At 44.4% G+C, this 22,586-nt stretch overlaps 1 protein-coding gene and 1 non-coding gene across 2 annotated transcripts in view; both read left to right on the top strand.

Moving 5' to 3' along the window:
• The window catches only part of PDE4A (phosphodiesterase 4A), a 546,547-nt gene that overhangs the window by 99,533 nt on the left and 424,428 nt on the right, over positions 1 to 22,586 (top strand). The window contains exon 2 of the mRNA XM_053299525.1: positions 20,416 to 20,648. Coding sequence (XP_053155500.1) covers positions 20,473 to 20,648 — 176 coding nt within the window. The 5' untranslated portion in view covers positions 20,416 to 20,472. The remainder of the gene's footprint in view (positions 1 to 20,415; positions 20,649 to 22,586) is intronic.
• Positions 20,026 to 20,102, top strand: TRNAG-UCC (transfer RNA glycine (anticodon UCC)). Its single transcript has one exon. It is a non-coding gene; the product is annotated as a tRNA-Gly (tRNA).

Raw genomic sequence — 22,586 nt, 5'->3', positions numbered from 1 at the left:
GGAGCCATCAATTACCCGCTGTGATGTGTTTAAAGAGTTTTTTGCAGATAAAATCTCTCGGATTCGGGCCGACTTAGACGGAGACTCCACAATTAATTCGATGACTGAATTGGAGGTGTCCGACAACTCCTCTTATGTAGTTCGACTGGATTGGTTTCAGTTTGTGACTTCTGAGGACGTGGACAAGCTGCTCGGAGCATTGAGGCCTACCACTTGTTCTCTTGACCCTTGTCCAACATGGCTTGTTCTGTCTAGCGGGGAGGCTGTTATAGAAGGCCTGGTAGAAATCATAAATGCTTCTCTGAGGGAGGGTAGGATGCCTCCTTGTCTTAAGAAGGCAATTATTAGACCTCTTCTTAAGAAGCCTGCATTAGATCCCTCAGAGTTGAGCAACTATAGGCCTGTTTCCAACCTCCCATGGCTGGGCAAGGTAATTGAAAAGGTGGTGGCCTCTCAGCCCCAGGCGGTCTTGGAGGAAACTGATTATCTAGACCCATTTCAGACTGGTTTTCAGGCGGGCTATGGGGTGGAGACTGCCTTGGTCGGTCTGATGGATGATCTCCAATTGGGAATTGACAGAGAAAGTGTGACTCTGTTGGTCCTTTTGGATCTCTCAGTGGCTTTCGATACTGTCAACCATAGTATCCTTCTGGAACGTTTGGGGGTGGGGGGGCACTGTTTTACAGTGGTTCCTCTCCTACCTCTCGGACAGATTCCAGATGGTGTCAATTGGAGACTGTTGCTCTTTGAAATCTGAGTTTAAGTATGGTGTCCCTCAAGGCTCCATACTTTCTCCAATGCTCTTTAACATCTACATGAAACCGCTGGGAGAGATCATCAGGGGATTTGGAGCTGGGTGTTACCAGTATGCTGATGACACCCAGATCTACTTCTCCATGTCAACTTCTTCAGGAGATGGCATAACTTCCCTAAATGCTTGCCTGGAAGCAGTAATGGGCTGGATGAGGGAGAATAAACTGAAACTGAATCCAGATAAGATGGAGGTACTTATTGTGCAGGGTCAGAACTCTAGAGACAATTTTGATCTGCCTGTTCTAGATGGGGGTCACACTTCCTCAAAAGGAACAGGTTTGCAGTCTGGGAGTACTTCTGGATCCACAGCTCTCCCTGGTTTCTCAGGTTGAGGCGGTAACCAGGGGTGCTTTTTATCAGCTTCGGCCGATACGCCAGCTGTGTCTGTTTCTTGAGATGAATGACCTCAAAACAGTGGTACATCCGTTGGTAACCTCCAGACTTGACTTCTGAAATATGCTCTACGTGGGGCTGCCTTTGTACGTAGTCCAGAAGCTTCAGTTGGTACAGAACATGGAGGCCAAGTTGGTCTCTGGGTCATCTCGGGGAGACCACATCAGTCCTTTGTTGATGGAGTTACACTGGCTGCCAATAGGTTTCCGGGCAAAATACAAAGTGCTTGTCATATCTTATAAAGCTCTAAATGGCTTAGGCCCTGGGTATCTAAGAGAACGTCTTCTTCATTATGATCCCCACTGCCCATTGAGGTCGTCCGGAGAGATCCTTCTCCAGTTGCCGTCAGCTCAGCTGGTGGCCACACGGGGACGGGCTTTCTCGGTTGCTGCCCCAAGACTGTGGAATGCACTCCCTACTGAGATATGATCGTCCCCATCTCTGATAATTTTTAGAAAGCATTTGAAAACCCACCTCTTCAGCCAAGCTTTTTCTGTTTTTTAAATTATTAAGGTTTTAATTTGTGGTTGATTTTAAATTGTTAAATTGTTTTAAGTTTTTGTATATATTTTAACTTGTTTTATACTATTGTTTACCGCCCAGAGACGAAAGTTTTGGGTGGTGCACAAATTAAATAAATAAATAAATAAATAAATAAATAAATAAAGTCTGACTGTAGCAGGTATAAAAGCAGCACCATGTGTAAAATGGTAAGATTTGATCTTATTTACAACCAATTGAGCAGACTGCCTGATGGAGTTAAAATGGGCATTTCTAGAGCCAACAGAGTGAAACGTAATTCCTAGATATTGAAAGGAATTAACCTGCTCAATCTTGTGTCCTTGTATGGACCAATTATAACGCCTGGCTCACTTGGTGAACACTAAGATTTTAATTTTACTATAGTTTATTTCAACAGACTCTTGGTTACAAAATGATGAGAACAGCCTTAGGGCACGCTTAAAGCCTACAGGTGTCTGCGACATAATAGCCATGTCATCCACATATAATAATATGGAGGCATGCCTATCAGCTAGCTTTGGTGGATGAATAGAAAAGGTGGACAAACAAGTGACCACAGAATTAACATAGAGGTTAAACAAAATAGGAGCAAGTATACAGCCCTGACGTACTCCTCTAAAAGTTGGAATTTCCAATGTTAACTGTCCAGTTAGGCCATAACGAACTTTCAAATAAGTATGCTTATGCAGACTAACAATAGGTTTGAGTAATCTTTTATCTATACCAATAGCTTCCAGTTTAGACCACAGTCTCTCTCTAGAAACTGAATCAAATGCAGCTTTAAGATCAATGAATGCTACATAAAGTGCTGAACCTGGGAACCTAGAGTACTTCTCTGCCAGAAATTGAAGAGTAAAAGCATGTTCCGTGGTGGAACAACCCTCCCGAAAGCCTGCCTGCTTGATAGCTAAAATGTTATTTGCCTCAATCCAGTCTAGAAGTGTTATCAAAAGATGCCTCGCTAAGGGGAGGGGTACTTAAGAGAGCTGGCTGCCGGGAGCCACGCAGTTCCCGTTGCAGCACACGATCACCCGAAAGTGGGCTAGGCTCCCTTAGCCCGCTTTTGGGCGATTTTGAGAATCGCCTCAATGAGAACCAAGTGGCTTAAAGGAGAACTAAAAGAACTCAGGGTGGGAATATTGACTGCAGTGCATTTTGCTGCCTGGTAACTATAATATGTTTTCTCTTTCTCCTTTTATTCCCACAGAACCACCTGAAGATAGGAGACCTTTACCCCACATGGCTGCTCCTTTAAGCATACCGTGCACCTGCTTGGAGAGAATCTCCAGGGTTAGAGGGTTTTCCATTTAAATATGTTTAAAATTCTATATTTGTATAATTTACATTTGTAGAGTCATTTCTTGTGTTTATTTTTCTAATTGCCCTTTAAAAAAAAATTAAATAAATGCTGCTTTTTAAAAAATGCAAGATGTGTGTGTTTTTCTGTCCCCATTTTCGGTGTTTCCTAATTTCTAGAAACAGCTCAGTAGTACTCTTCCTAGCTCCTCTGCCCCTCACTCCCACCACCCTATGCTGACACCACCTCTTGAGTCCTTCTAGGCCAGTCTCAGATTCTGTGCACATGTCTGATCCAGCATCAGTCATAAACTGCTTCTGCTGCTGTCACAATTTCTTCCTTCTGATTGTTTGCTTTAATGCTAAAGAGCAGGTGACTGCAGTGGATGGGTAGAAAAAGAATTAAATAAGAATATAAGAACATAACAGCCCTGCTGGATCAGGCCCAAGGCCCATCTAGTCCCACATCCTGTTTCACATAGTGGCCCACCAGATGCCTCTGGAAGCCCACAGGCAGGAGCTGAGGGCAGGCCCCCTCTCTCCCACCATTACTCCCCTGCAGCTAGTATTCAGAGACATCCTGCCTTTGAGGCTGGAAGTGGCCTATAGCCCTCTGACTAAAAGCCGTTGATAGACCTCTCCTCCATGAAGTTATCCAAACCCCTCTTAAAGTCATCCAGGTTGTTGGCTGTCACCACATCTTGTGGCAGAGAATTCCACAAGTGTATTATGCGTTGTGTGAAAAAGTGCTTCTGTTTGTTGGTCCTAGATTTCCTGGCAATCAATTTCATGGGATGACCCCTGGTTCTAAAGTTATGTGAGTGCGAGGAGAATTTCTCTCTATCCACTTTCTCCACACCATGCATGATTTTATAGACCTCTATCATGTCTCCCCGCAGTCGTCTTTTTTCTAAACTAAAAAGCCCCAGGTGTTGTAGCCTTGCCTCATAAGAAAGGTGCTCTAGGCCCCTGATCATCTTGGTTGCCCTCTTTTGCACCTATTCCAGTTCTACAGTGTGTCAAAAGGGGCTATGCCATCAAAGATAGGTACCTGATACCCTGCAAATGGTGTATGTGAGAGTATGGTGTGTGTGTGTGTGTGTGTGTGTGTGTGTGTGTGTGTGTGTGTGTGTGTGTGTGTGTGTGTGAGAGAGAGAGAGAGAGAGAGAGAGAGAGAGAGAGAGAGAGAGAGAGCGCAGCTTGGTCTCTTCTGCTTGCAAACAAAGGGAGGTTCGTTTTGCCCTCAGAGACCCACTGAAAGTTGGCTTGTCATCACCAGGGAGCTCTGCTAAGCAACTGGCCCTCCCACAATATGGGTGAAGAGGCTAAGGAGAACTCTGCCTCTCACAGAACAGATGCCCTGGAGGGTGTGGGTGGGCTGCGGCCGGTTTCTATGGTGCAGCCCTGGGTGTAGTGATAGGGGAGCTGATGCCACGAGGGTGTCTTGCCAGCAGAAGAGAAAGCAGTCCTGAACATCTGCCACACACGATTGCTGCCGGCAGGAAGGGGGATTTCACGCCTGTTTGGAGACTCTTAATGAAGAGATTAGTTCTCATTTGCAGCCTGAAAGGCAGGGAGGCAGGGCAGGCATTTCTCTTGGCGTTCAGGTGATTCTGAATCAATAGCTGACTCTTGATTTCTTTTATTTTCAAATGTGTACCACACTTTTTAGCCCTTGAGGTGCCTTGGTGGGTTGCATCATTTACAAAACACACACCTTTAAACTGCTATAAAATACGATTACAAATTCATGAAAAGAAAACCACCAATAACAAATGAAGAGCAATGATTCAAAGTGCTTCTGAGCTGGCAACCAAGAAGAGAAAAAAGTCGGGATGGGGGGGAGGGGAGGTTTAGCTGCATGCAGAGCCCCAGGACATCCAAGAAGCATGATATTTTCTTAAACCTTGTTTGCACTTTCATTTATTTATCATTAATTTTCTTTATTTTGCAGTAGTGGCTTCTTTATTTTGCAGTAGTGGCTTACACTGGAGTGCTAACCTTATGCTAGGCCTGATTGTGCATCTATAGTATCACAAACGTAGCACAGGTGGAAGAAGTGTCTTGCAAGATTTTAGATCTACACACACACACACACACACACACACACAACATAAAAGTCATTCACACAATCATTACTGAGGTGGCGAGGGTGAGGAGGCAGGGTCAAACATCCCCCCCCACCATGAGCTTCACTCTTCTGTATGGTGCTTGGCCTCTGCACCCACATGATCTGCACAGAGCTCTGAAGACTGGGAAAATACAGCCTCATTGGCCTAGCTTTCTGGTTTATGCTGCTTAGGACAAAGTCTCTATCCCAAGTTGCTCTTCGATGCAAGACTATTGGAAGAGAGGCAGGGAGGCAGAGACAGCCTGCTAGGAAAGGTGTTTAATGTGTCAAGGATGCTAAGCAGGAGTAGTGTGTTTTCTTGACAGATCTGTCTGTTTCCAGAGTCTGGAACAACAGGAGTGGCACAAAATCACAGCAAATAATGGTGCCACCTGCCAGAATCCTGCTTTCCCCACCTGGATACTGTGTGTGGGGATGTCAAGCAAGCAAAAGGAACAGCAATCACTCAGCAGGATGCAGGGCTGGGGTTTGTTTCTGCCAGACCTCTGGGATTCACCATTTCCCATGTCCTATTAGTCTTGTTCAGCATCCACAAGTGAAGGAGCAAAGAGGAAATTTTGAAAGGTTAGCATAAGGAAAGCATCCCACGCTGGGTTTAAAATCAGAAATGTGGCGTGTTGTTAGGATCCTCTGAAGCTATATCCTCAAATGCCTTTTAACCCACAGTTTGTCTAATCCTGTGTTCTTTGGCTCTTCTGTCTTGATAAATGTATTGGGATGAGAAGAGCTGGAAGCACCACAATCATTTTGAACTTCTGGGGAATCAAAAGTAAACGTCTGTTGTGCTCTCCCACTCACCAACACACCTCCCAGTCAGGAATTCATGCCTAGCCTATTTCTGCAGCAGGCAAGAACTGGAGACCACTGAGGGCCTTTTGTGGGATATGTTTACTCTGAATGCATGTGGCAGATTTTCATATATTATTTGTGCCTCGACACTCTTTTAAAATCCTCATATGAAATGCTAGGCACTATGAATGTCTGGACTTTCAGGGAAATTCTGGATGCTCAAAATGCACTCTACAAAGTAGGAAGGAGAAAGTGAGTTGTGGGTATCATCTGAGCCCAGCATGACCCCGAAGTGGGATTTGTTGAGAGGTGACAACGCAAAACTCTCCAGTCACTATATAATGACACTGGATTGACTGTTTACTGACTTAACAAATAAAACTCTAGCTTTGTTGAGTTAATTCATTGCAAATCCCTGTCTGTGGGTGGGTGCATCATCATCATCATCATCATCATCTATTTAATTATTTAATTAATTGTATACAGCTTTTCAACAAAAAAATTCTCCATCATAGTTCTTAGCAAAAGGGATGAGAAAATAGTTGGGGGGGGGGGAAACACACCCACACCCCTATGCGTGTCACCAGCAAGGCCACCTGAGAGCCATTTTGCTGGGTTGAATAGGGACAATTGCTCTCTTAATGCTAAATATAAGAGAGACACCACTTTAAAAGGCACCTCTTTGCCCATTTAGCAGGTGTGTTCCCCGCCCCCCGCCGCCCCATGCTAATGGTCTGGGCCGTGTAGCTTCTGAGAACTGTAAGGAGGGCTGCAGCAACTCACTGATCGGGGTGCTCCAGCCACTCCCCAAAAGCACTTTGGCTGAATTTTTTGTACTACCCTGTAAATGCTCTGTCTGAAAGCAATCATCAGTATTTTTCCACAGAGTTTCTAACAAGGATCAATCTGAATGGATAGCAGAAGAGCAAAACATGCACAGCAGGTGCATTGGTAAAATGTAATTATTGAGTTTTTTTACGATCGCTTTATGGGCATTTATTCTCCAGGGTTTGTAATGGGTATATTGACTGCAAGTGTACATCATGACATATTTATTATGTTTGCCAATAACTTTTTGAGCTGTGAATGTGATTTCTACTGATTATCTTCTATCGCTGTGACACCTCTGTTGATCATTGCTCAGTTTCAGAGAGAACCAGTAGAATCTCTCATTTTGAGTGAAATTAATGTCACAATTCAATCTTAGACATGTTTGTGCAGAAGTAAGATCAAGTGAGTTCAGTGGAATGTGCTTCCTGGTAAGTATGTTTACCAGGCTGCTTAACTTCTGGAGTAAATAGCAACCATTTGGGGAGCACTCCAGATCCAGACCATGGTGGGGTTTAAATTCCCTTCTTCCTCCACTGTACTTTTGATCTGGATCAGTCCCCCACCCCCAGCAGCTTCCATGTATGAAATAAAAAATAAACATGCAAGGCTAAACAATGTGATCTAAAATCACATCTAGTCTGGCTCCAAGTGTGCCTAGGATTACACCATTAATCCACAAACTTTCAAGGTTGTTCTCTTTGCTCCATCCTGCCTATTGCTTGATAGACCAAGGAAGGCTGATTACACAGATGTATGTCATAGAGCTGTTCTGGACTGGTCACTCTTGTTGAGCTCCAACCCTCAACTTTGAGCTAGTTGTTGCTGATGTCAAGGAAGAGATGCTTTTTAATTTCAGTTTGAGCTAAGGTGACTTTGGAGTTGAGGAAAATTTGGTCCTTCTGCCTGTCTGTTGCCTATCACAACTCTCTATGCAATCCATCCTCCAGCAAGAAGCATGACAGGTATCGTCATTTCCTGTCAGCCCCAAAATTTGTAATTAATTGTAAGCCTGGCTAACTTTGCCCTGTACAAGGGTGTGGTGCAGGATTGGGGTGTGGACTCCCCGAACCTACCAAATATTAATTGAGTAAAGAATTTGTACATAGTTACACTTGAAAGGGAAAGTAGCCATGAGTCTCCATGTGAAATATTTCTCCACAGAAATATTATTGTTTTCTAGTTCACACACATTCTGGAAAGGCAAGTGACCACTGCCAGTCTGCCTCTTGAGTGCATTTTTAGCCTATTTTCCTTAAAGAAAGTAAGCGTATGAGATCACCCAGCATTCTGTGTGTGTGCCCCCCATCAACTTTGCAGTGTCTGGACCAGTATGGATTAAATTGGTTACGGTTGTGGTGACACACAGGGGCAATTCAATGGCATAGTGTGTGATGATATAATCCCCCAGTAAAAGATGGAGGATATGTGAACATTTGAGGTGCAAGTGGGCCAACTTGTGGACTGTGTAACTGATTTGAACCAAATTTGGTACAGTTGTAGTGAGTGACACATAGGAACACCTCAATGGTGTAGTTTGTGATGATGTCCTCCACCCCATTTCAAGATGGCGGATGCGAGGTCCAAGAGGGCTAACTTGTGAACTGCCTAACCGATTTGAACCAAATGTGCTACAACTGTAGGGACACCTCAGTGGCGTAGTTTGTAATTATGCCATCCACCCTGATTCAAGATGACAGACACATGAATGTTTGAAGCGCAAGTGGGCTAACTTTTGGATCATTTAACTGATTTGAACCAAATTTGGCACAGTTATAGTGAGTGACACATAGGGACACCTCAGTGATGTAGTTAGTAATGATGTCATCCACCCTGATTCAAGATGGTGGACATGTGAATGTTTGAGGCACAAGTGGGCTAACTTGTGAACCACCTAACCTATTTGAACCAAATGTCTTACAGCTGTAGGGACACATAGGTATGGCTCAAGGGCATAGTTTGTAATGATGTCATCCACCCTGATTCAAGATGGCAGATGTGTGAATATTTAAGGCTAAAGTGGGTTAACTTGTGAGGATGGTAATTATCAATTAAGATTATAGTAAGAGGAAAGTTGGCAGATTAGTTCTTACCAGAACAGGAAGTGCATTTGTCCCTCAGCACCACCCCAATAATCAACAATAGTGTGATGCTATTACAACTAGTTGATCCTAACTTTATGGTGGGACCAGACCATCCATGAGGTGGCTGAACTATTCTGGCTCTTGGACTACTACCTGGAGAATCTCATGGCCCCCTGAGGACACATGTCCCTTTTCTGCTCCAGAGATACTTGATGGCCTTGAGCAAGCCATGTTTTGTCAACGTTTTCTCATCTGCAAGATGAGGACATATTATTTAATTAGTTAGTTGTTTTTATTTTATTGATATTAATATTATATTTTATTGATATTGATATTAATCTCCTTTGCCATCATTAAAAATGGTGGTGGTGAGATTGGATCAGTACTATTAGTAGAAGACCGGTGAGACAGAATACTTAAGTCAAACATAGCTCTTATCTTTAGAAAAATATTTCGTAACATTGTGCTTGTTCCATTAGGAACCAGTCCAAGATTCAGAGCAGCATGCCTGCCAATTACATAAAGCTTTTGGAGTGGATTAACTGTCTTTCATTGATCAGTTTTAATTAGCCAATTAAAATTGTACAGTGTTGAGGGCATTTAATGAAGTTAATAGTTTAACTTTACTGTTTAGCACACTTTATTGTTTGGAAATAATTTCCTGGAGTTCATGGCTTGGCAGGGGAGGATCTAATCTTCCCCCCCACCTCGCCAGCTGAATATTCTAGAAGGTGCCATTCCTAGCACAAAAGAGGCCTTTGGAGAATTTTTCCTTTTTGCCCTGAGAAAGGTGCCTTCCGGCCCAGAAGTGACATATAAAGCAGCCTTGCTCAGGAAATGGCACTGCCAAACCTAAATTCTGCATGCAAGCTGGCCTTTGCCAGATGCAAAGGCCTTTGGGAGGAGACTTCTGGATAGTCTCTCCATACCAGCACTGGGTGGACTGAGGTGCTGCCAGAGTTGACATGTAGTTTTCACTATAGGTGGCCAGTCAGTGGCATGGGTGCCAAGCAGTAGCAAGAGTTTCTGGCCCATCTGGGCAGAAAGCATATAGAGTGGCATAGAGAGTGTCAACTCTGACTGAAGCTGTTCCTGGAGATTCCCCTGCCCCCCATCCACCCCCACCCCCAAAATATTTGCCACAATGCCAAATCATTACAATCTCCAGGATTGCTTCCAGTAGTCCCTTGGATATTGATATTGATTCTTGAAGACTCCAGGCCAGTCCTGGCAACACTTGTGACATAGACTAGGAATGGCCAACTGGTGGTTCACAGGCCACATCTGCTTCCTCTTGGTTTTCTGACTTAAACCGCCAAGCAGACACTATGCCTTCCAAACAAACTTTTTAAGATTCATGGTAATTAAAGTAAAGGGTTTATAGAGCTCTATCAGTCTGTGGCCTCTTTCCTCCCTGGCCTAAGATGAAGTAGAAGTTACCCTTAACTTCTTCCTAGAACCTTCCCAGGAAGCACAGCATAATAACCAGACTCCCCACAGATCTCTGCCAGACTCTGAAATATTCCAACATCAGCTCATATTACTACAAAAAAATAAAATTGTCTATAGAGAGGAGAACTGGTCTTGTGGTAGCAAGCATGACTTGACCCCTTAGCTAATCAAGGTCTGCCCTGGTTGCATATGAATGGGAGACAAGAAGTGTGAGTACTGTAAAATATCATCCTTAGGGGATGGAGTGGCTCTGGGAAGAGCAGAAGGTTACAAGTTCCCTCCCTGGCATCTCCACAACAGGGCTGAGAGAGACTCTGCCTGAAACCTTGGAGAAGTCACTGCCAGTCTGTGTAGACAATGCTGAACTAGATGTACCAATGGTTTAATTCAGTATATGGCAACTTCCTATGTTCCTACGTTCCACATGATGAAGGAGGTCGCATTATATTCTTAGCATCATCCGCTGGCAATCTGTGACAATCAGTGAAACAACCATGAAGCAACCATCCTTTTTCAAGTTAGAATTAAAGGAGTATGAAGTAAGGTATTTGAAATAAGCACCTTCCTTATGAGGTAATGTTAACCAACAGGTTACTATCTACTTGGTAGACGATAGCCAATTTTGTACATACCAAGGAGGAGAAAACTTTTTAGTTCAAAGAAGCTTTATTGAAATCTGCAGAGTTAACAAAGTGGCTGTCTAGGGGATAGTTCCCAAAGACAAGACGGACTCAAGATGGTGTCCGTCCAAAGCTTTTATACAACAATTGATACATCTGAATACATCATCATTCACAACAAGCCAGCCAGGTAGTCTGGCAGTACAGCTCCATATTAGGCCAACAGGCTTACAATACTACCATTGTTAAAGGAGTGCTTATGCAGCTTTCGAGGAGGCAGTTCAGATACCAGCATCATCACCTCTCCTGACCAGTAGGCCAGAACAAAGCAAGGCATAGAGAATACATACTATGTTGCAAGTTACAAGGTCTGCAAGGCACAGAGTATGAGAACCAAAGCATACTAAGCAGATTCTTTCCCACTGACATACATTCAGGAATACAAGATGGAGGGGACTCTTGCTCTCTTCAGTCTGGCCCCTTCCAAATGGTGTAGCAGGAGTTCAGTTCTCCATTAACTATATACCCTAGGATCAATACATATAGATCAATATGAAATGCTTAGATTCACGGGTAACAGTAAGGCTACAAGACCTGGAACTTTTTAGTTTAGAAAAAAGATGACTGAGGGGCAACATGATAAAGATCTATAAAATTATGCATGATGTGGAGAGAGAGACATTTTTCTCACTTTTGCATAACACTAGAACAAGGGCTTATCCCCTGAACTGATTGCCAAGGAATTTAGGACCAACAAAAGGAAGTACTTTTTCACACAACACATACTTAACCCATGGAATTCTCTGCTACAAGATGTGGTGACAGCTACCAGCCTAGATGGCTTTAAGAAGGATTTGGATAAATTCATGGGACATGTCTAACAATGTCTACTAATCTGAGGGGTATAGGCTTCCCAGCCTAAGAGGTGAGATGCCTCTAAATACCAGTTGCAGGATATGTACAGCAGGAGAGGGGACATGCCCTCAGTTGCCTGTGGGTCTCCCAGAGGCATCTGGTGGGACATTGTGTGAAACAGGATGCTGGACTTGATATACCTTGGGCCTAGCAGGGCTGTTCTTATAAGAACATAAGAACAGCCCTGCTGGATCAGGCCCAAGGCCCATCTAGTCCAGCAACCTGTTTCACACAGTGGCTCACCAGATGCTGCTGGAAGCCACAGGCAGGAGTTGAGGGCATATCTTCTCTCTTGCTGTTACTCCCCTGCAACTGGTACTCAGAGACATCCTGCCTTTGAGGCTGAAGGTGGCCTATAGCCCTCCGACTAGTAGCCGTTGATAGACCTCTCCTCCATGAAGTTATCCAAACCCTTCTTAAAGCCATCCAGGTTGTTGGCTGTCACCACATCTTGTGGCAGAGAATTCCACAAGTTGATTATGCGTTGTGTGAAAAAGTACTTCCGTTTGTTGGTCCTAGATTTCCTGGCAATCAATTTCATGGGATGACCCCTGGTTCTAGTGTTATGTAAGAGGGAGAGGAATTTCTCTCTATCCACCTTCTCCACAACATGCATGATTTTATCATGTCTCTTATCATGTCTCCTCACAGTCGTCTTTTTTCTAAACTAAATAGCCCCAGGTGTTGTAGCCTTGCCTCATAAGAAAGGTGCTCTAGGCCCCTGATCATCTTGGTTGCCCTCTTCTGCACCTTTTCCAGTTCTACAATGTCCTTTTTTAGATGTGGTGACCAGAATTGTACGCAGTACTCCAAGTGTGGCTGCACCATCGTTTTGTATAAGAGCATTATAATATTAGCCGTTTTATTTTCAATCCCCTTTCTAATGATCCCTAGCATGGAATTGGCCTTTTTCACAGCTGCCGCACATTGAGTCGACACTTTCAATGAGCTGTCCACCACGACGCCAAGATCCCTCTCCTGGTCAGTCACCGACAGCTCAGATCCCATCAGCGTATACTTGAAGTTGGGGTTTTTTCATCCCAATGTGCATTGCCTTACACTTGCCAACATTGAACTGCATTTGCCACTTTGTCACCCACTCCCCCAGTTTGGAGAGATCCTTTTGGAGCTCCTCACAATCCATTTTGGATTGCCCTACCCGGAAGAGTTTGGTATCATCTGAAAATTTGGCCACCTCACTGCTTACCCCTACTTCTAGATCATTTATGAATAAATTAAAAAGCACCGGTCCCAGTACAGATTCCTGGGGGACCCCACTTCTTACTTCCCTCCATTGTGAAAACTCTCCATTTATACCTACCCTCTGTTTCCTGTCTTTTAACCAGTTAGCAATCCACACATGTACTTGTCTCCTTATCCCGTGACTGCTAAGTTTCCTCAGGAGTCTTTGGTGAGGAACTTTGTCAAAAGCTTTTTGGAAGTCCAGGTATACTATGTCAACTGGATCACCTTGGTCCACACACTTGTTGACACTCTCAAAGAACTCCAAAAGGTTTGTGAGGCAAGATTTACCTTTGCGGAAGCCATGCTGGTTCTCTCCCAGCAGGGCCTGTTCTTCTGTGTGCTTCACAATTTTATCCTTGAGGATGCTTTCCATCAATTTGCCTGGAACGGACATTAAGCTAACCGGCCTGTAATTTCCCGGATCGCCCCTGGATCCTTTTTTGAAAATCAGTGTTACATTTGCTACTTTCCAGTCCTCTGGTACAGAGCCCAATTGCAGGGATAAGTTATATATTTTAGCAAGGAGGTCAGCAATTTCACATTTGAGTTCTTTGAGGACTCTTGGATGGATGCCATCCAGCCCTGGTGATTTGTTAGTTTTCAGTTTTTCCAGACAGTTTAGAACATCATCTCTTGTCACTTCTATCTGACTCAGTTCTTTAGCCTCCATCCCTAAAAAGCCTGATTCAGGAACAGGTATATGCTCAGTATCCTCTGCTGTGAAGATGGACACAAAGAACTCATTTAGCTTCTCTGCAACCTCCAAATCCTCCTTAATAATCCCTTTCACTCCCTCATTGTCTAATGGTCCAACCGCCTCCCTGGCAGCTTTCCTGCTTCTATTGTATTTATGATCTATGTTCTTACGGTGGTTGTTTCACTGACTGCCACAGATTGCTAGCAGGTGGTGCTAAGACTATAATTCACCCTGCTCCTTCCTACTGTGGATTCCCTGTTTTATTTTTCATAGTAATCTGAGCTAATGTTGGAATGTATCCGCATCTGGAGGAGCCCTAAGGCAGTGTTGCTTCCCAAGACTCAGGAAATGACACTGCTAGGGCCAATAGCTATGCAGAAGGCATCTGCACTGAGCTGGCTGATGGCACTTCAGCCCACCTGGGGACCACTGAAGAGATGCTGTAGTGGTACTTACATGATTGCAGAGTCCCTGAGAGGGACATCTCTCTACAATCCTGGAAAGGCTGAGGTGTTGCTGGGCTGGCTCAGAAACAGAATCTGAATGCCCATACTGCTTTTGAGCCAGCTTAGCAATACCTCAGTCTACTCAGGGCTAGAATGGAAAGACAATCTGTGTGCTCTGAAAGAGCACAGAGGCCTCTGGGAAGGATGAAGTGCAGACATATGAGCAGCCCCTTTATATGCAGCTATCAGCCCTGGGAGCTGTTTTCTGAGCAGTGACCAATGCACCACTTCTGAGTAGGCAGGTGTCTTTCTTGGCACAAAAGGTGAGGACTCTCCAGAAGCCTTTTCCTCTGGGATGTCTTTTCCTTCCGTGCCACACTGGATGCCTCCAGCATATTCAAAGCATCTAGGCATATTCAAGACTAGAGCACCTTCTTTATGAGGCAAGGCTACAACACCTGGGGCTATTTAGTTTAGAAAAAAGAAGACTGCGGGGAGACATGATAGAAGTCTATAAAATCATGCATGGTGTGGAGAAAGTGGATAGAGAGAAATTCTTCTCCCTCTCACATAACACTAGAACCAGGGGTCATCCCAGGAAATTGATTGCCAGGAAATCTAGGACCAACAAACAGAAGTACTTTTTTACACAACACATATCAAGTTGTGGAGTTCTCTGCCACAAGATGTGGTGACAGCCAACAACCTGGATGGCTTTAAGAGGGGTTTGGATAACTTCATGGGGGAGAGGTGTATCAACGGCTACTAGTCGGAGGGCTATAGGCCACCTCCAGCCTCAGAGGCAGGATCCCTCTGAGTTCCAGTTGCAGGGGAGTAACAGCAGGAGAGAGGTCATGCCCTCAACTCCTGCCTGTGGCTTCCAGCAGCATCTGGTGGGCCACTGTGCAAAACAGGATGCTGGACTAGATGGGCCTTGGGCCTGATCCAGCAGTGCTCTTCTTATCTTCTTATGTTCTTAATCAGGGGTGGGACTGGATATTTTGCAGCCAAGCAGAGATGGCATGGCATCGTTATTGGAGCAGAGGTTGACCCCAAGCAGCTTGGCCAGACTGGTTATCCCCCAGACTAAAGAGATTGACCATTGCTGGCACAGAGTGAGGCCTGTGCAGTGCCACTTCCTGGTTCAGTAGACTACAGCAGAGGCAACATTACTTCATGGTTGGGGGTGAGGAAGCTGCATATGTACTGAAGTGCATGTTAAAATGTGTTGTGTTTGGTTTAAGTTTTGGCACCCAGGACAGAAGTCTTGACCACCATTTTATTGGCTGTATCTGATTCAAACCATCTAAAATTTTGTTTTAGATCTGTACTTGGTTGCTTGGTTGAGCGCAAATATCACATTTAACATTGGGGGTCAATGTACACCCCTTCAAGCGAAACTCACTTAACATGGCTTCCTCTAGACCAGGCCTGCTCAACTTGGGCCACCAGCTGTTTTTGGACTACAACTCCTATAATCCCCAGCCACAGTGGCCAGTAGCCAGGGATTATGGGGATTGTAGGCCAAAATCTGCAGGAGGGCTGAGCAGCCCTGCTCTAGAAATTGGCCCACTGGTTTGAACTGGGACCAGTGTTGAAAGGACCGACATTAAATTATCTCCTCTCAGTGCCCCAGCTTCATCCCAGTTCAATTTTCTGCCTTGGCCCATTATAATATGACATGCTCTGTGATTCTTTAAGTAGTGAGAAGTTCAAGGGGTCACAGCTCTGGGTTTAGCTTGCTTTGGATAAGATGTATGGTGTCTTCCTAATATTTGTTGTATTGGCAAGTATACAAGCAGAGCATAAGTGGAAGCAAACAGGTACTCTGGCAATAGGTGGCCGCCCCCAGAGAGTGACCTCTGCAGGTTCCCTCCCTCCCATTCAGGAGACATTCACAGCCATTAAAAGAAAAACGGGGATCTTTGGACCCCAACCAGGGTTGTAGCTATAATTGAGTGGGGTTCAAAGAACCCAAGCCCCCAGCTCCACCCCTCCCTATTTTCTTCATTATCTCCCTCATCCTGGGGGGTCTCCGGCGAGAAGGGTGGACACGGGCCCCCTCTCCCCTGCTACACCCCTGACACTAGCTGTTCACTCACAGAGATCAGGTGTCTTGTGGACTTTAGGGTGAATGGCTGAAGCCTTTAAAACATGGAAATGATTTCACTTAGTGTTGCTGGCAGGTTTTTTAAAAAATGTGATTTGCACATCAACATACAGTTCATTAGCCGATGAATTCCAGGAACATCCATGGTATTATTATGGGGCAGCCTAGGGCCCACAAAGTTTCCCTACAACCTGTTGTTGGAACTGAAAGAAAGACGATCCTTGGTGGGTGAGAGGAGTGGGCAGGAAGGGAAGTTGGAAGCAGACCTCCTGCTTTTGCTCCTCTCCTTTTTTACAAGAATGGTTTCCTTTTCCCAAAGAGGCATCATGAAGAACCTTCGGCACAGTCCACCAGCCATTCTTCTGGGCAAGTCCTATTGAAATGAATGAAAAAGAGCAAGTCAAAAATTAGGCAAAGCTGTGACTGGGCATCGGGTCCTGTTTGTTTGTTTGTTGCTAAGGGCAAGGAAGCCAACCTAACCTGGGAGTTCTTCAGGCCTTGCCACATGACCTGCTATGGCCAGTTAAGTGTTCAAATGCTTCTTGTCAATGTAACTGGCCTCTGTAATTCCCAGAACTGACCAGAGCTCCACTGGTGGTGCACAGATGACATCCCTGCCTCCCCTCTTTAAAATCCTTTGTTTAGGACCTACTATAACAGGGCTGCTCAACTTCAGCCCTCTTGCAGATGTTGGCCCAGAACTCCCACAATCCCTGGCTATTGGCCACTGTGGCTGGGGATCATGGGACTTGTAGTCCAAAAAGAGCTGGAGCGGGGCCTAAGTTGAGCAGGCCCGTACTATAGGCTTGGATTTTGACACATACCAGCAAAACTATATGCTTAGTGACTAAATGGACACTTCATCTATTAAGTAAGCCCTGGTAATTAAAGAGGTACAGCTGGAGGGCATGTATCTGCCTCAGGAAAGGAAACATTTCATGGTTTTGAATGTACAGTTCCTCAGGCAAAACTCTTACCTCAATGTGCAGTTAAAAACAGCTGATGAAACTTACAAGACACAAAGTACATTCTGCAGCCAGAAAGGGGGCCAACCTGCTTAAAGGTTAAGGACAAATGCTTCCTTCTTGGGTGTCACAAGTACAAGGAAGCAGGGAACCAAACCTGAACCAAATCCAAAAAGTGGTTCAGAGAAGTTTTTTCAATGAACCAGAACTGAACTCAAGTCTCAGTTGTGTGACTGATGCTTTATTTTCCTGATTGTGTTTATCCTGTGGTATGTCTTTTGCTAGTAAAAAGTTCAAAAGATAGTTTTTAAAAAGAACTTGAGAAATAGTTATTTATTATTATAATATTCACTTTATAAGGGTACTTCACAAGCAAAAGAGCTTGATATTGTTCTGCATGGAATCTAGTGCACTGGTTCAAAGTAGCTGAACTGGTTACTGAACCACTTTTTAAAGTTAGTGTCTGAACCAGAACCAAACCCCAATTCTTAATGGTTTGATTCTCTGTGAGGAAGGTTTTTTGCTCAGATATTTCAGATAGTCCCATTATTCGAGCTGGAACAAACATTGTTTTTCACAAACCACATTCAGATGGTCCTCTTTTTTTGAAAAGTATTCAGACTGGAAGCTATGAAGAATGCCCACAGTTAGGAGAACTATTAGGATAAGTTGTTCGTGTTTTTCTCTCTCCTGAGTGCTTGCAAATGGAGAACGGTAGTGTATAGATCTTTTAAATGAAATTAGGTAAAGGTAAGGTAAAGTGTGCCGTCGATTTTGACTCGTGGCGCCCACAGTATGGTTGTCTTTGATAGAATACAGGAGGGGTTCACCATTGCCTCCTCCCACGCAGTATGAGATTATGCCTTTCAGTATCTTCCTATATCACTGCTGCCCGATACAGTACCAGTGGGGATTCAAACCAGCAACCTTCTGCTTGTTAGTCAAGCATTTCCCCGTTGCACCACTGAAAGTGTTTAATTGAAATTAGGTTATGTTTATAAAATTAGGGGAAGCCAATGTTAAATCCTTCAGAAAGATTGGTTTTGTACATTGGAATTTGTAATTCTTGAAGGCACTGCTTTTGATACATTTTTAGTCTAAGTACTGATATGAATTATTTGATCATTACTCTGGTCTATGACCGTAATAAAGATTGGATTGGATTATTTCATCATTTAGTAATTAGAAGTACAATATTTAAATTATGGGTGAAGCCCTAGTCATAGAAAGTAAAATCTAAGATCTCAGTTATCTGAAACATTCATTTGTGCATATATCCCATATCAGTGAGTGAACTTCAAGCAGAACTTCTTTTTGTTTTGTCTTCTGAATATCTTATGTGTTTTGATCCAGCTCATTTGGATGTGGAACAAGTATAAATGGAAACAAAAGAATTGCATTCCAAAGGATAAAGGATACATTGACCAATTTAAAACACACAGATTTAGAAGTTAGCATTACAAGAAGGGCAATTGGTTTTAATCTTAGTTTCAGGTAAAGAGAAAAATAAATAAAGGCAATCCTTTTCAAGCTTTCTGTGTCAGATTTTTAGAAGTATTGAATATTCAAAATGCCAAATCTGCACATTTTTGAAACTTGTTCCAGACCAGTCAATATTGAAGACAGAACCGGACATTGATGTACTTGTAGATTGTAGGAGCTGTTCAAAATCATAACAGATTTAAGTTTAGGAAAGAGCAATAATTCCAAGGCAGGAAGATCCTGGCAAGAGGCAAGGAGAGATCCGGTTCAGATCAGAGGATGATAAGGGTGGAATCCAGAAATAGCAAGGCCTATTTTTCACTAAGGCGGTAAATCTGTATCTGGCCTGTAGCACTGCCGGTGGAGGTGCACATGATGGCTCCTCCATACAACAAAACAATTCCCTGAAAATAGAAAACTAGCAAGTCATGGGTCTGGTTTGGACAATATGTTGGCTGGCTCTTCCACATCACGTAGGGGAGGAGTGGTTCTCTCCATTGCCCAAGCAGAATTTGTATACCAAATAGTTGTATACCACAGGATAAAGGATACTCTGACTAATTTAAAACACACAGATTAAGAATGGGCACCTCCACTGGCAGTGGTACAGACCAGATACAGATTTACCACCTTAGTGAACACAGCTTCCCCACCCCTAGCAATCTATTTAGAAGTTGAAAAATAGACAATAAATTGGTCAAACTAATACTAACCACTAATAAATTGGTGTTTTAAATTGGTCAAACATATCTGCTTTTTAAAATTAGAGGTCTGACTGGTGTCATTTAATTTCTTTTAGCTCCTTGCATTTCTGGCTGCCTGGTTTGTATTTATAGGCAGACACAGCAGTATGGAGCATATATATTAACTGTCCACAAACCCCATTCAAATGCTGTCCCCTGTCCCTGAGATCTGATGTGCATGTGGAACAGCATCTAAATGGCGTTTGTGTACAATTAATATATGTATGTTCCATACTGTTATATCTGCTTGTAAATACCAGGTATTCAGAAATGCAAGGAATTTTAAAGGAACTAAAAGCACCGCTGTGCTACAGACACCTTGCCAGGTCAGGACTGGATAGAGCTTAACTCAGGGATCAAGTTGCAGATGCTATCCAGAACTCACCCTTTTTAGGCCTGCTTGTATTCAGCTATGGTAGTGCTATATGCTTCTGTTTGAACATAGTTGTATTGCATGAATATAGTTGAGCTGCTTATGCTCAGAAGTCACTTAAGGAATGGGGCTGTAGCTGAGTGGTAGAGCATCTGCCTTCCATGCAGAAGGTCCCAGGTTCAATCCCTGGCCTCTCCAGGTAGGACTAGGAAAGACTCCTGCCTGAAACCTTGGAGGGCCACTGCCAGACAGTGTAGATTTATTATGATCTAGCATCAGGGATTCTCAGCGGTGGGTCCCCAGATGTTATTGGACTTCAACTCCCATAATCCCCAACCAAAGGTCACTGGGGCTGGGGATTATGGGAATTGAAGTCCAATAACATCTGAGGACCCAACGTTGAGAATCCCTGATCTAGATAATACTCAGCTGACTCTGAAGAAGGCAGCTTCTTAAGTTCCCTTGCTGAAAGGAATAACCTGATTTCCTCTCTCCCTCTTTTCCTTTACAGAAGCCCAAGGACTTGTTGGATCCTGGCTGGTGCAGCCACTCTTACACTTCCTCCAGCATGCTGGGTGCAGACCTACGGCGAGGACGTAGACGCCTTTCCTCCAGCCTTCAGGTCCCACCATGGAAGGCCGTGGACAGAGCACGCTCACCAGAGCCAGACAATGTCCAAAGGCCAACTACCCTGCCACTACGAATCCCTCCCCGAATTTCTATCACCCATGCTGACCCAGACAGGTATGGCAAAAGAACCCAGTAGGGTGTTATTTGGAGGCAGGGCAGGTATGCAGATAAGGGGAAGCGGATGGTTACAGTGAGAATTCAGACATCCCTAATAGATGATGGTGCCAGTGGGAAGACAGAGAGCTGTGTTATTGCTGTGTTATTGCTGCAGATATCGGGGAAGAGAGACACAGTACAGGAGTGCCTGTTTATAATGGGAGGGAGGCATCCAGCTGGAAGCTGATTTTTTGCACTGGTGTCTTTGTATGTAAAAGCATTACTACTGCATACTCAGTTTGTTCACGTGGTCAGCTATAATCTGCAAGAAAGTCTTGGATCTACAAATAGCTGGAGGAGGTGCATGTGGGCTAGAAATTATTGTATTTATTATTTATGATTGTATTGTATATCATGATAGAAATGTAAGCATATAAGATTGTGTGACGATGAATCACAGAGGCGAATACTGGATGCAAAAGCAACATGATGATCAGAAATATTACAAACACACCCTTGCATATCAATAAAAAGTGTCTGACGATAACTAAGGAAGAGCAGAAGGATGCTGAGAGTTGCTGCCCTGACTCCTGGTATCTGCTGCTGTTCATGTCTACAGATGGGTCTTGCATCTTCCTTTCAACCAGCTTGTCAATGTGAATGATCTGTAGAGGATGCACAGAGGGTGGTGCAGAGCACGTGGGTGAGTGTAGACTCGCATCCTCCTGTGATGCTTCTCTCTTTGTGAGGCTGAACGGGCTGGCCCTTAGCCCAGGAGCTTTACTCCTCCTCCTCCTCCTCCTCCTCCTCTTTATCTAGGCTATAATACTACCATGGCAGGAAACATTAGGGGAAAGTGGTGCTGTGATAAATCCATGAAATCCATACATTTTTTATTGTGATAGAACTATGAACTGTATGTTCATATTCTATTCGGATGCTTCTTGGGACTTTCCAGCTGGAATGGACTTACGATAATTATAATATACAAAGATTTCCAAGCAGGAAACTTAGTTGTGTGATGAGTCTAGCACTACCCCTGGAATGTGTGATATGAACACAGATGGTGCCCAACACATGTAAATGATTTTGGAACCAACCAAACAGAATCTTGAGTAAACGGGAAAACAGATTTAGCATAACGGAAGTTTGTTTTTCTGTTTGCTCAAGATCCCGTTTGATGGATTCCAAAAGGTGGTGTGAGGCCACTGGTGGTGCTGCTTGCTTGCATTGGCCTTAGATGGAAGAAATAGGGTGGACAGGCACCCATTTCCTCCTTCCTGGGCCTGCTTGCCTGGTCTAGCAGAGCCTTGGAAAAACCCTCCTCATTCAGCAACTTCCCAGCCTTATATGATTATATGGCCTTACATCTCATTCTGTATTAGGGGTGTGCATGGAACCGGCTGTTCCACCAGTTCGAAGGCGGTGGGGGGTCTATCTTGAAGAGCGAGGGAGGGTGCACTTACCCCTCCCGCCACTTCCCCCCCTTCAGCATCCGCGTTTTTCAAAGCCCATTGGGGCGGCAGCATACCTTCCTGCCGCCCTGTTGCCCTCATCTTCCGGATATGACTGGAAGTCTGGCATGGGCACAGGCGCGTTGGCGACTTCTGGTCACATCCGGAAGATGAGGGCAATGGGGCGGCAGGGAGGTACGCTGCTGCCCCGATGGGCTTTGACAAATACAGACGCTGGCTGGGGGAAAGTGGAGGCAGGAGTAAGTGCATCTTCCCCCGCTCTTAAGGATAGACCCCCCCACTGCCTTTGAGCCACCCCATCGTGGTTCCGTGCACATCCCTAGCCTGCTTGTGCTCCCTGCCATCATCCAAAGTCTCACAAGTCTTCTGATCCCTTGACAATGCAGGAGCATGGCTCCATCACCTTGATGACTAGGCTGTTACTCTTCCTCACTGCATCCCTCTGTTGCCATGGGAACACATTTCTGTCACCAGTGCCATG

The sequence above is a fragment of the Hemicordylus capensis genome, chromosome 2 (assembly GCF_027244095.1).
Source record: "Hemicordylus capensis ecotype Gifberg chromosome 2, rHemCap1.1.pri, whole genome shotgun sequence".
Lineage (NCBI taxonomy): Eukaryota > Metazoa > Chordata > Lepidosauria > Squamata > Cordylidae > Hemicordylus > Hemicordylus capensis.
This window is presented reverse-complemented; position numbering and strand designations above follow the sequence as displayed.